At 40.4% G+C, this 15,270-nt stretch overlaps 1 protein-coding gene across 1 annotated transcript in view; it reads right to left on the bottom strand.

Annotated features, from left to right (window-relative positions):
- CHN2 (chimerin 2) overlaps positions 1 to 15,270 on the bottom strand; it is a 156,819-nt gene that overhangs the window by 68,375 nt on the left and 73,174 nt on the right. Inside the window, exon 4 of the mRNA XM_058832799.1 lies at positions 1,193 to 1,224. Within this exon, the coding sequence (XP_058688782.1) occupies positions 1,193 to 1,224 (32 nt within the window). The remainder of the gene's footprint in view (positions 1 to 1,192; positions 1,225 to 15,270) is intronic.

Here is a 15,270-nt window from a genome sequence, read left to right as displayed (position 1 = left end):
TAATGTTATGATGGCTTTTTCAGTTTCTTTCCCTAGAAATTCATGTTTCTCTTTCCAAGTACTACTGAGTACTGAGTCAACTGCTTTTATGGGACTACATCTGTACTTCTGAAATCTCCTTTCTGAATGGTAATAACTAAGGTGATCTTGCCTGGACAGGTTCACCAAGGTGATGTCTTACAGTTCCTGTCAGCCGTGCTGCTCCACAAACCCAGGCATGTTCCTGGACAAGATTGCAGGAATGGTTTTACAAGTCCTGCTGTAGGAAGTGTGATGTGGCTCAACTAGCTGCTGTCCTCAGCTCTGTAGTACTCTAGTGGCTACATCTGAATTCCTCATTGGCAAAGGTAATATTTAAAAAATGAAACTTCAGTAATTAGGGGCAAAGCTACTGGCTCTTGAGGTTTCTGATGGTAGAAAAGGATCACTAAACACAGATGGCGTGTCTGGAATGGAATAAAAAATAGAACACGGGATCTAAGCAATTCAGCTAGTGATAAGGGCTGGGGTCTCAGCATACTACTTTAGTAAAAGCCAAATTGCAAAGGCTGGGTGGCTGCTGCAGCGGCTGTGCTTTTCAACTTCACCTGCCCAGATCTCCATGCTAATGCCCAGCACAGCCCCTTCCTGGTTATTTATCGGCAAAAAGACTCCTGAGCACAAAGGATTTACACTCTAGTGGTTTGTTATTTTCCTTCAAATTAAAATACACCTCTTCTTTGGGTATTTTGGATCCCATAACTTTAGCAGGGAGGGCAGCAGTCACACAAGCAGCACAATACACATATGTCCAGAACTCAGCAGGGTGGTGAAAGGAACACACACAGAAAGGCAGTGAGAGAGACAAGCTGCTTCTCTCTTTACCAGGCCAGTGCAGAAGCACATTTAAACAATGACTAAAATTTTATTTATGGGAAGGAACATCCCAGACAACATTTTTTGCCCAAAACTCTTCTGAGAGAAGCAAAATAAACATGCAGGCTCACACACAAGCATAATCCAAGGATTGTGACCAGCAGCAATGGACTATAACAGAGCTATATTATTAGGCTTTCATTGTATCTGGCTCCCAGCTGAAGTGAAAGATAAATTAAAATATTGTATTAGACCTCCATTGGCATTTTTTTTTTCAGTCCTAGAGTAACAACTTTGGGATATACCCAACAGACACTTAAAAGAGAAAAACACTTACTCTCTTCCATAATACTTTGGTCTGTTCTCCACCTAAATTTTGAAAGAAAAAAAAAAAGTATTAAAAAACAGAATTCTAAATAAAATACATAAACATAAATTGCTCTTGGTTAATAAGGAGGACTGCTGCACCCATCTAAGTGACAGTATTCTGCAGACTCAGAACTGTGACTGGAACATAACTACACAGAAGAACAGAAAAGTGAAAACAGAAGAGGTGGTTTTATTGGTGTATTTCTGGGAGGGAAAACATGTATCACTGGTCAAAAAATAGAAATACACATAACTGTATGAAATCTGACCAAAAAGACGAACAATATTTTACTGCAGTTTTGCCAATCTAGTATTTATAAAATAAAGCAAGACTATTTAGTTAGGTACCCTTTGTATACATTTGCATACCTCTTATTTACATTACATATGCATTATGTATATTTAATATACATACTTATGGGTATTTATATACCTTTTTTTTTGCCTTTATACGGCAACTGACTGCAAACAAAATGTTAATATGCTTGGGAAAAAAACAGGCGTTTAGGTATTAAGACATAGTCCTAAATCCCGTGAAGTCTCAAGCTTTTGTGGGCCTGACCCAAAGCACAGTGGAAGTCGAATTTCAGGGATGCCAGGCTGTTACCCGCGAGCTCCGGGCACGCGTGGCGCGGCGAATCCCAGCTCCATTCCTGGCTCCATTCCTGGCTCCATTCCCAGAGCCATTCCCAGAGCCATTCCCAGTGCCATTCCCAGTGCCATTCCCAGAGCCATTCCCAGTGCCATTCCTGGTGGCATTCCCGGTGCCATTCCCGGCTCTATTCCCAGTGCCATTCCCGGCTCCATTCCCAGTGCCATTCCCGGTGCCATTCCCAACTCCATTCCCGGTGCCATTCCCGGCTCTATTCCCAGTGCCATTCCCAGCTCCATTCCCAGTGCCATTCCCGGTGCCATTCCCAACTCCATTCCCGGTGCTGTTCCCAGTGCCATTCCTGGTGCTATTCCCAGTGCCATTCCCGGCGCCATTCCCAGTGCCATTCCCGGCACCATTCCCGGCTCCATTCCCGGCTCTATTCCCAGTGCCATTCCTGGTGCTATTCCCAGTGCCATTCCCAGCTCCATTCCCGGCTCCATTCCCAGCTCCATTCCCGGCTCTATTCCCAGTGCCATTCCCGGCTCCATTCCTGGCTCTATTCCCAGTGCCATTCCCGGTGGCATTCCCGGTGCCATTCCCAGCTCCATTCCCAGCTCCATTCCCAGCTCCATTCCCGGTGCCATTCCCGGTGCCGTTCCTGGCTCCATTCCCGGCTCCATTCCCGGCTCCATTCTCTGTGTTATTCCCGGCTCCATTCCCGGCTCCATTCCCAGCTCCATTCCCAACTCCATTCCCGGCTCCATTCCCAGCTCTATTCCCAGCTCCATTCCCAGCTCCATTCCCAGCTCCATTCCCGGTGCCGTTCCCAGCTCCATTCCCGGCTCCATTCCCAGCTCCATTCCCGGCTCCATTCCCAGCTCCATTCCCGGTGCCATTCCCGGTGCCATTCCCAGCTCCATTCCCAGCTCCATTCCCGGCTCCATTCCCAGCTCCATTCCCGGCTCCATTCCCGGCTCCATTCCCAGCTCCATTCCCAGCTCCATTCCCAGCTCCATTCCCGGTGCCATTCCCGGTGCCATTCCCAGCTCCATTCCCGGTGCCATTCCCGGTGCCATTCCCAGCTCCATTCCCAGCTCCATTCCCGATGCCGTTCCCTGCTCCATTCCCGGCTCCATTCCCGGCGGCTCCCCCGGCGCGGCCGGCAGGGGGCGCAGCCCGCCCAGCCTTGGCCCGGGGCCGCTCCCGCGGGCCCCAATTGGCGCGGTCCGGTCCGGCCCGGTCCCGGCCCCTGCTCAGCAGCGCCCAGGAGACACACACAGCCCCCGAGAGGCTGAAGAAGGTTATCTGAGCCCCGTACAGCTCAATGAAGATGTCTGTGTGGGTGGAATTGCTGCTTCGTACATTCTAACACGTGTGCGACAAATTGCGGTTTCGAGACTGTTTCATTCTTTACCCATTTAGTGATTTTCCCTCCATTTCTCTGACTGGAAACAAGTGCCCTTGGTCTTGTTTCCATGAATTCTTATTATTTCGCTCATAAAAACTTTAAATTGGCAAAGATTTTCTTTTTGCTTTTTGTTTCTTTTTCCCCCCCTGAATAGCAAACGCATAACTGTCACATTTTTGATTCAATAATCTACACGCCAAGCGCGAGAAGAGAAGCAGCTGACTTTCTACCCTGCAGTCACTGGGGCTACAACACAGCACAAGATGAACAAAAGTCTGTACAAGATAATGAGAATCTTCAATAGAAGACCTATGGGAGTTCAATCAAGCCCTTACTGTGCCTCTTTCCCAGCTCGGCATTTCTTTTCTACCACGGCACTAACAATAGCAGTATCATACTCTTGGAACCCCTGCCCAGGAATAATACCTTGATACAAACATTTCTGAGCTCAGAGGGGCAGGAATAAGAGAGAAAAGAAAACACAGAAGTGAAAAGAGCGCAAAATCAAAGGAATTGCCAAGTGCAGGTGCTCTGTCTCTATGTGCATATGCAGGAACTTAGAGAAGAAAGTGCATGAATTCAATTTAACTTTCTATTTTTAAGTAAAGAAAATAATATCAAGAAAAGACATATTACCTCTGAAAGGAGGCCGTTCATATGTTCATCTTCAATAGCACTATATGACTTTATTATCTTGGAACTGTGCAGCCTTCCTGTCATCCTTACAGACCTTAATAACCCTTGAAAGCACAGATTTAGCTGGCAACTCAATTAAAAATTGGGTATCAGAAGCTGGGTTATGTAAGACCACCACATGAAATCTTCTCTTGCATGGAAATAAAGGTTACCCAGTACACTGAAAATTGCCAAATAAAACACTCAGACAAAAGAAGTAACGTATGACTTTTGTTTAATAGTCAGAAACTGCCTCTATTTTAAAATACTGATTTACTTTGATTGCAATTATATGCAGAATAAACTCCAACACTTCCAATCTTCCTTTGAAAAATGAGTTACTCGAACTCACCTTCAAAATTAGCTTTAATCACAGGCTCCCCCATAAATGTATATATATGTAAAAATAAAAAGCTTAAAAGCAATCTGGAAATAACTCCTTGAACAAAGTGAGGCACATTTTTTCATTCTTCTCATGCTATTTATGCAAAAATATAAACTTTTCTGTGAAATTTTTATCTTTTGATTAGCAACTGACTGAACCACCCTGGATAATGTGATTTCCACTTTCCCTGCTGTTCATGAGCTGAAAGATTTGCTCTACTGAGAATCCACTCAAAGCCTCTCTACTCCTCTCTTCTTCCTCCTATTCCATAGAACAGAAACCTTCACTCCAACATCTTTTAGCATTCATGTGTCTAAAATCACCACAACTTCAGTATTTGGCTTTAGACAGGAAAGATACTGTAGTATTTCCTGAAATGAAGCTCCTGATCTGTCAGACCATCCAGGTGCCTCAGAAGCTAAAAATCCCCTCTTGTGCTTACTGCAACCTTTACCCTGAAATAATAATTTCTGTCCTAACCAAATTTACCACTGCGAACAAACACAAGGAAACAAAGTTAAAGCAAGAAAAAAGATCAAAAATAACATCAGGGTCTCTACATCAAAACCAGAATGTTGGACTGAACTTGGAAATAAACCAAAAGCCTGCACAATTGATGAAGCAGAAGCTTAAAAATATCAAAGGAGCCAGTAGGTCTGTTTTGTGCTGACTGCAGACTCTGTAAAAACTTCAAGGGAAATTCTATATATTCCAGAAGGCAAGGGTGACTGAAATTCAGTTGGGATTAGCTTTCCCTCTCCTGTTATAAATAGGCTTGCACACACAAAGTCAAGCAGATCCACCTAAAAGAACTCTCAATAGCGGAAAGAGCAGAAAATCCACAGGTAGGGAAGTGACTATTTCCTGGTGGTAGGAGCCCAGAACAATCAGCCCTGTTCCGAGGACACACACACTTAGGTATTTTTGCGTAGATAATGCCCATGAAGAACACTTTCATCACTTTCAGTACAGTCCTCACCATTTCCTTGCTGAAAAAAGAGCCATCTTTCCTAGGCAACCAGTTGGCTCTAATGCATAACCCCCTAGACACTGAGCAAGGGGAGAGATCAGAGGGTTTGAATCATTTATGGATTCTTACGCTAACAGACAAAAACAAAGTACAAAAATGAGGAAAATTACATAAGGCAAATTACAGCTCTTCACTATTGAAAACATATTTTGCCTTGAGGAACATCACAGCTTGCTTTTACTTCCCCCATACAGAAGATAAATTAAAGGGTTTCTCCCTTTCCAGTAAAAGTATGTGGCAGCTTTCAATTCAAATGTGAGATGATAATTTTCTGGCTTAGAAAAAGGCATTATTGCCAATTTCAAACCAAAAGTGTTCTTTCAGAGCAGGCATTTCTGGCTGTTGTTCCAGAAACCGTGGGGAAATATGCTGAAAATCATTAATGAATTTCATAGTTATATAAATTGTGAAACACCAGTGAATGCCAAAAGTGTTTAAAACTCATGTCTCATTGATCAGGAAGTAAGATGTATGGTAAAACAACATAAATCACTACTAATCCAGTAATCATACAAAGCCAGCAACATTCAATGTCATCTAATCTTGATGCATGCTCAAAGAGAAATGAAGCCCTGCACAGGTCTCCTGGCACTCTACAAAGCCCTTTGGAAGCTCATGTTAGAGAGACTCTGCATGCTCCAGCCTTGACTCCCAGCCTGCCAAACCTGATTGCCTCTCCCCACCCTCCAAAAAACCCTTAGTTGTTCACAGAATAGCTTTACATAATATTTTACAATGTTACAGCATATCCTTCAAGGCTGTACATGGATTTGATGTCAAAACTGAGAAGAAAATAAGCCTTCTTAAGATGAACTAGCTATCTGACCTAATGCAATATATTATGTTTACATAATTTTGAAGTTTACTGAGTTTCAGTGCACTGGGATTTGTGGTTCCTCTTTTGGCCAGGATGGTTTAGCCCTAGCATGACATACTCCCACTAATGTACAGATTATTGTATCAAAATCCCACATCATTCTGCAAGATAACTCATCACAAAACTACTGGGAATCATGAAGGCAGGAGGTGAGCATCCCCTAATGTGACAGATTTTCATTGTAAGCATTGACATCTGAGCCACACTGGATTGAAGTTTTCAAGATACCCTGAAGAATTCTTTCTGTGTAAGTGGAAATAGAATAACCCTAATTTCAGAAAAATTTAATTTCTCTTCAGCTTCATTGCACAAGACATATTTCCAGTGGCCAGAGCTGAAATCTAGAAATGCTGGAATGCAAGTTTAGAAATCCCCCTAGGACAGCAATTCTCCAAGTCAGAAGGACCAGCACAGTATAACATTGTGTACTGTGGACCCATTTCAGCCACTACGTTAATACATCCACGATGAGAATATAAAAGGGGAAGGGAAACAATAAGGTGGGTAGCTGCACCTGGTTCTCTGTTCCTCAAAATACAGAAAGAACAGAAAAACAAGATCCATGAGTTAATAATGTTGGTGTGTTTACTCAGTGCAGGCAGTGAGGCATTTTCCCGAAGGAAGTTTAATCTGATATATTTTCTGTGTGGAACAATCCTAATTATTTTTCAGTAACTCTGGTTGACTGGATATAAATATGTTTTTCAGCTCAGTTTGACATAAAGAGAAATAGAAGTGTTGGAAGAGAAGCTTTTAAGACAAGCCCAGTAAAAAACAGACTGTAAAGAAAAGGAGTTTATTGTCTGTACTGCTCAGCTTTTGGCAGATTTATCATAAGCCCACTGAAAACTTTATACCTACAATCAACGACCAAAATGGATTAAATGAATTGCAAGCACCCATTAAATAGAATGAAGGAAAGCTATGCTGTACTTTGTTACTCCTGTAAAATCTTTTATTTTGTCTCTACATTTTTTAAAGGAAAAATTCTATTTACATCTATTAGCATGTTTAAAATTCTCTCCAAATAGGACAAACTATTTCACACCAATAATTCATAAGCAGTGTGAGAGAACATTCTTTTGTAAGGGAAATATTTATCTGTTTTTCTTGTACCTTTAACTATCTTTTTCTTTATCAGGCTCTCTGGCACCAGTGTTTTCTAAGATAAATGACTCTTGGTTTTGCAAAATGTCTCACACCACAAAGTCTGTTGCTGATTTTGTCAGTAGGAATAGCAGCAACATAACACCTCTAGTCCTCAGCCAAGGACAGGCCAGTTATGGAACTTACAGTGCACCTACACAATGAAAAGATGGTTTTCTCCCTCAAGATCTTCAGTCAATGTCATGTGTAGCTTCCTGAGCACATTCCTGTACTTGGATTGTGTGGTGAGGGAGGAGCAAAGGCATTCCTCAGAAAGCAACCAGCAGTGCCCAAGTCCCCAGAATGTATTCCAGCTTCTGTCCATGTGCCAGAAGCTGTCCAGAGAGAAAGGTGACACGAATAGTTTGAAAGTGTGCATCTCCTTTCATCAATCACTCACAGAGCCACAGAGATGCCAGCGTTGTGGCCACTTGAGGGATGCACATTTAGCCATGAGACAGCAAGGGATTACAGTGCCTCCAAGAAAGTAGCTGGGAGCAAGATGTTAAATCCATTCAAAACACCAGAGGGCCAATGACTAGACAGATCTCTGCAGAAAAGGATCCTGCCAGAGTTACAGATCAATAAATTAACTTGAATCACTGGATGCTGTCTGTAGCAAGAACTGCCAAAACCAGAATGTCATACTGAGGTACAAACCCAAGAATGCAGCTGACAAGACACCTTAGAATAATCCTCTCCTTTCAATGTCCACTCAGAAAGTCTCCAGACGGAATACTGACTGTGGGTTCAGCACCATGTCTCAAGAAGGACAGGGGGAAATAAATGGAGTAAGCAGGGATTTAGCAACTGTGAAATGACATGGAGAAAGATTGGCCTAAAGAACAGAAGATGGAGAGGGGCTGTAGCAGACAGGTACAAAATAGGCTGCTTTCCAGATGAAATAAATTTTCTGTGTGTTGACTAGATGTGACAAGAAGAAATAGGCTTAAACTGCTGAAAAAGAAGATAGAACTTATAAAAACATTAAAAATAATTAAGCATTAACTAAAGAAGCAGAGGCAGTCAAGACATCCTCATGAAGCCTTTTTCAAGGCTTTAAGAAATGGATATCATATGTGCAAACATATTTTCTTGACACAGGAAAGACAACATCTTGAGTTTCTTCTGGCCTCAAGATTGCACAGTCCAGCCTATTCATCATCTCTGCCTGGACTGTTCTCAGGTGATAGGGATAAGCAAGGAGCAGACTTGAACAGGCTGTAAAAATCACATATGAAAAACAATAATACTCTGCCTACCTGTATGAGGCTCTCAGGAGAGAAGGCAGCACCAAGAAGTCAAGGCACCAAGAGAACTGTTCTGGAGGAGAAAGCCAAGCCTTCTTCTTTAATTAAGTGGTGATAAACTTGTCACCACTTAACTAAATAACAGAAGCCAGTTTAAAGCCATCATCATCATAATGAAGTGCCAAATTGTGTTTGGTATCTTCTAACAAAATAGTTCTATGGAAAAATTTACACTGCCAAGGAGAAGGTAGGAGTGTTCTTCACCACTAGAAAGAATGTAAAATAATATAAGACAAAAGTCAAGAGCACAAAGAATGCTTTTATTAACTCCTGTTCAAAGCTACACACCTCTGCTCTGATGGCATGCTGCAACCTATGGAGAAGGTGAAATCCATAATGACTGTTTGCAGAAGGATAACTCATAGCAAATAAACACAGGAAGCTCCACAGATGTGACTGTTACTGTGGCACATAAGTTGCAGGTTGATTTCCACCCAGTCAAGGTTATTTCTACCATTTTTAAAGACAAATTATTTTCAAATAATTTAATTCACTTGTTTACTTACTTGCTTGTACCAAACTTTTGAAAGAGCTGCCTTAAGCCATCCTTTCTGAGGGTATTTTTAACTCAGGTTTGTTTCCCTTCTATGACCTTGAACAAGCTGACCAGTAGCCAATAATCAATACACCAGACAAAACACTATAAACTCCAGAAGGTAACAAAACTGTCTCCCAATGTGGACATCTCTATTTCTACTAAACCATAACCTATTTCTGTATATACTCAGGTCTAACAGAAAAGATCAAGATTGAACAGGAAAAGAAAATCCAAATATTTTCTCACGTAGTAAAGAAAATAATGGTCCCCTGAACATGAGCTAAAATAAAATGAAATAAATCTTAATGAAGAAGGTGGCTGCTGCTAAACAGTCAGGGGAGACAAGGTCAGGTTCAAACAATTTCAACAGCAAAAGCAGGAGTCATCTATTTTATTATGCAGCTTCCATTCATTCAGTAAGGGCATCATTAAATGTAAAAGGAACATCGATGTTACCCTGAATGCAGGATGAAAAATGTGAATACAACATTTAAACTATGCTCCTTTTTTTCAAGAATGATCTGTTGAGTCATTTAAATGCGAAGAGAAATATCCCCAGCAGCAGTGGATAAGTGCAGTAAGCCACATCAATGCTCTGGCTCTTTCTGTAAACACTGAGAAGCACTAAAACATTCCTATGACACATGCCACGAAAGTCCACAGTTCCAAAAAGATGTGTGTAACTGACTGATCTGATCATTCTTGTCTTTAGCTATACACATACATGTACAGGAAATACAGGAAGGTAGACACAGAGATGTATGAAGTTTCTATATTTATTCATATTAGGAAATACAAATTCATCAGTTGCTCAATACTCTGAGTTCCTGGTTTTGACTGGGGTAGAATGAATTTTCTTCACAGTGGCTGGTGTGAGGCCATTTTGGAATTGTGATGAACACAGAGCTGATAACACAGAGAATTTATTTCACCCTGAGCAGGATTTAGCCAAGGCCTTTTCTGCTTTTCATACTGCCATGATGGTGAGGGGCAAGGGTGCATAGGAAACGGGGAGGAAACACAGCCAGGACAGATGATCCCAGCTGACCAAAGGGATGTTCCAGACCATGGGTCATCATGCTCACTACATAAAGTGGGGAGAAGAAGGAGATAGGATGGAAAATTTGGGGTGATGTTTTTTGTCTTCCCAAATAACTGTTAGACCTGATGGGGCTCTGGTCTCCTGGGGATGGCTGAACACCTGACTGCCCATGGGAAATGGTGAATTAATTCCTTGTTTTGCTTTGCTTGTATGTGCAGCTTCTGCTTTGCCTATTAAACGGTCTTTATTTAAACCCATGAGCTCTCTTCTTATTATTCTGATTCTCACCCCAATCCCAGTGGTGGGGCAGTGACTGAGTGGCTGCGGGGGGCTTGGCTGCTGGCTGGTGTTAAACCACAACAGTTCCTCATCTTGAGACTTGAAAAAAGGATACCAGACACAAAGTCAGAGAGCAGAGACAGCAAGACCCCCTTCTACAGGCACAAGGAAAATTGGCCTGAATTGGAACAGGTATGTAAACCTGTAAAAGCACATAGCGTTTTCACCTGCACGTAGGCTTATTGATAAACTTTATCTAGGTCAAGATATGAAAGAGGCTTTCATTTATTTTGGCTTGAAAACTTCTTATATTCAACACCATGTCTAAATAAAAAGAACCAGCTTAAAAGAGTGATATGTAACAAGGATAAAAGGAAATAAAAATCTAGGAGAATAGCAAAAATCACAAACACACACACACACACACATATCACGCACTTCCAAGGAGAGATGGAAGGGAGTGTGAAACTTTGCAAAGATTTCAAGCAAACCCAGAGGGATAATTAGCATGTTCATCAGTCCATAAAGACAGCTACCTACAGTTTGTGCTCATCAAACAAGTCAGAGCTTGCCATCATGTCTTCCAAAAAGATGGTTTAACTTTTCCATTTCACGGTGATCAATAAACGCACTGTCTGGTTCATACTGCTTTCCTCTGATGAAGATGAACACTAGTCTAATTTGCAAATCATAACCTAAACCATTAGTAAATCAAAACTGAGGAAATTCAACTGAAACAGATAAACCTCTTCTAGTTTTGTTTAGCTGTAACTACTTAAATGAAGTATTTACTATCATGCCTGCAGAATAATTAGGAAGGCTTCTTCTCTGTTCAGTAGTCAATGGACTGTTAAAATGAGAATGATGTGGCTTCGTCTGAGTGCTCCACCACCTCACTATTGCAGCAGAGAGAAACTGCAAGACTCATGGACTCTAGGAGAGATGAGATTTCCTGCCAGTCACTAAAATGCCTTGGAAAAAAGCACCAGAAAATTTCTCTGATATGATGAATACAAGGGAATTTTGGGCAATCAGTATTCCAGCTTCCCTTCTTTCTTGTCCTTCAGCTGCAAACCACAGGCATTCTGTGGGGCAAAATTCACTATAGAGATACTGCAGAAAAGTGACATTTTTCTGCAAAATTTTAAACCCACAGTTTATGTAGAAAAACCTGCAGGCTTAGAGGGATGCTGGATACAATATATTTTGACATTCCACATGCCCTCTGCACCAGTGTAACTGAGCACCCCTCCTGGCCTTCAACTCTTCTCAGCCACCACCAGTGCAGCCAGGCTTCCCACTCCCTTGCTATGGGTTTCAGCTGAAGAACTTTCCTCCTTTTGTCAATGTCTATTCAAAATTGCTCTTTAGCTTCATTTGCCCACAGACTACTGCTGTGTCCTCTTTGTTTCTGTCCTAAAGGGGATTGTAAAAACACAATTAAAGCATCAGCAATATTATAAGCATTTGAAAATATAGGCTCCATTAAGTCTTACATGTATAAACATTTTCATTAACAAAAACAGTTTTCAGCACTATTCTGCTTATTTTCACTTAATTGCTGACTAATGGGGTCTCTTGGTGTGTCAATGTGTGCGTTCTGAGGTTTCTTTCTAAGGGAAAGATAATATAATATTCTGAATTATCTCAGATAAGCTCTCAGCACCGACAGGAAAAGACACCTCATGGCAGTGTCTGACTTTTTTGCAGTAGAGTGATTTGAACAAGTGCCATGAAAATTCACATTTACTCCCATTATTTACCACCAATTTTTATGGCCAATTTCAATGCCCTATTACAGCTCTCTAGTACTTTACCACAGTATAGAAATTGTTCTTAGAAAGATGAGGGCAGAGGCAAAGAGGAAATATTCAGCTTGTAAAGGTCACTAAGTGATCAGAGTAAGGGAATTCATGGAAGACTTATTGCAAGGATTAAATACTTATTATCCAGTCAGATAAACTCTTCAAATGTCTTACTTACTAAAGCTGAACAACCTTGCTCGAGCTTGCTTAATCACAAGCTTTTCCTAACACACAAATATAAAGTATTTTTGTAGCTGAAAGAAGGACTGATAAAAGTAATCAGTGTTTTTAATATTGCAGTTGTTTAAATGATACTCTTCTAATTGCATTGCTCTCAGCTTGAATCCCATGCTTTGGAAGGAACTTTGGGGAGAACTAAGCAAAGAGTAAATTGCAACAGTTCAGTTTTGGAGATATGCAATAATCCTGTATATTTGCAGCTGGTAATGCACAAGATGGCAACAGCTTTAGAGACCTGCTAGTGACCATTTCAACAGTTATGCTCTATGAAATGCCACTATCTATACACTTGCTTAGATAAATCTAGGTAATGGATACCCAGAGGGTCAAAACAATTTCTGACCCTCTGGATGGTTAAAGACTCTCAGCAGTACACTCTAACATGCCATCATTATTTTAATCTCTTAGAATGACTTAAGCAAAAAGAAAAAGGGATTTTTTTTTTTTCCCCAGAGAACAGTCTCCCTTTTGTAATCATATTTGCTTTTAGTCAAGAAACCATAATTTTTATACTGTAAAGGCAGAAACAATAATCTCTATGGCTTCTGACATAACCTATTTGGAATTCAGAACGACAAGGAAGGCAATTAACTGACATTTTTCTACATAATAATATAAGTTAGGGCTCTAAGGCTTTGTTTACACTAGGGAAATTTAGACAAGTTTCTCAGTGTTGCTGACACTGACTTGGCCAAGGCACTGTTAGGAATGTGGAAGGTCTAATGCAGACAAATTCACCAGCCACAAAAATTGCTATCAGCAATTAAGGTTTTCTTGGAGCAGAATGGGAATACCATTCACGGGTATGAATATTTCTACAAAACCAATTCAAGAACTCATGAGTAAGATTCATTCCATCTTCAAAAAAAAATTTTGAATGTGCCTATTGTTTAACATAAAATAGTCCAAGGTAATGTCACCATGCTTCCTTAATTCTTTTACTTTGTTAAAGCCTCCATTTCTTTAAAAGATATTTTTACTTTGAATAATCTACTCTAGAAATACTTCTTAAAATTAAGAATCATTTGACATGTTCCTTTTGAATAAAACAAAGAAGTTGAAAGCCCGAGTTATTTTCTGAGAATGTAATTTTTTCATAAGCATTTCTGTAGAATAAGCCCTAAAAGACACGTTATAATATGACTTCCTCACAAGATGGATCAGATTCTTTGGGGCCTACCACCACACCACTCAATATTTAAAAGCAACTCCTCCACCTGAACAGCGCTTTTAAACTGAACTTTTTCTGTTTAAAAGCTAAATCATTAAAACACTGCTGGAAGGAATATGGTTACAAATGAGGATATTGGCAGAAATCCAATGTTATTGGGAAGGCAGGATATTCACACTAGTCTGCTGCCAGTGGTGATTAATTAAAAGACGTTGGATACCTGGAGCCCGAATGGTTCACTCAATATGATTCCCATTGCAGGAATGACCTGCTTTTGCTGACAAGATATTTATGCAACCAGAAGAAGAAAAGGCAAATGATGATAGCAAAGCTCAAAGACACAAAGATATAAATGTTCATGTTTTATTTACAGTCCCAGCTTTTAGTCTGGTGGTTTACATATCAGGAGAGGTGATTTCTGTCTCCACAGTACAGTTTATCAAGAAACCTGCAGAAATTAGACAGTAGAACTGCAGAGATCTGAGGCTAAAAACCCTGTGACTATGGAGCAACAGAGAAGTAATGGAAGAGCAAATGAATGTGGAGAATGTGAAAGATGACAATGGAAAAGATGGAGGAATGATGAAAATGCTAAATGGTGAAAGAAAAAGAAACAACCTCCAATCCTTGTTTATGTATTGTTGTTACAGATTTGGTTTGCAGTAGATGCTTCAATTTCCTTGCAAACAGTGTAGAACTTACCCATTATGAAAAACATTTTCCCACAAGCATGAAGGATTTCAAATTATTTGCAATTTTTAGATTTGTTTGAATTAGTTTGAATACTAAATTACACATGGAAACACCTTCAGCATCGTCCACTTCCTATGATATGCAAGAGAGAGATAAATCTTTTCTGTCAGCCATACATCCTGCTGACACCTTCTCTCCAGACACTGGATAAGCATCATTTCATTGTGTACTAAGTAACTATTGTATTTCCAATTAATATATTTTCACAAACAACACAAAATTAGATTCTGAGATCTTTCTATGTAACTGGAAAACTCAGTATTAATAAAAAAACATCTTTTAGAGAAGCAAGCCTGTAAAATCATCAGATGACACTGAAATCAAACTAGAATTGAGAAAAACAACCCAAATCTTATAGACTGTGTGCTAAGAAAAAGGCAACAGGTGCCACAGGAACAGAGTCCTGAATTTCCTCTCTAAAATAATCTGTGATGATCTACAAAACCACTGTGTAGTTCTAATTTATAATATAAACTGATAATATGAACCACATATTTGTGTATGTTGCCATCCTTAGGTATCAGAACATCCCATCTGCCCTACCTCCCCAGCTACATGCAAAAAAAATGCACATCAGCAGTGTCATAGTGGTTTTTTGGCACTTGGGTCAGAGAATCTGCATTTCTGGCAATCAGTCTGATGATGAACACATACAATTGAGCTACACAAAGATTCAAAATCCAAGTAACAAGAATCAGAGATCATATCTGTGGGAATCCATACTGCTTTACATACCAAGCCCTATATAAAGTCTCTGTATTTTCAGCTGTTCAACTAACTTAAAACAAAAAT

The sequence above is a fragment of the Poecile atricapillus genome, chromosome 2, assembly GCF_030490865.1.
Source record: "Poecile atricapillus isolate bPoeAtr1 chromosome 2, bPoeAtr1.hap1, whole genome shotgun sequence".
NCBI classification, from domain to species: Eukaryota; Metazoa; Chordata; class Aves; order Passeriformes; family Paridae; genus Poecile; species Poecile atricapillus.
This window is presented reverse-complemented; position numbering and strand designations above follow the sequence as displayed.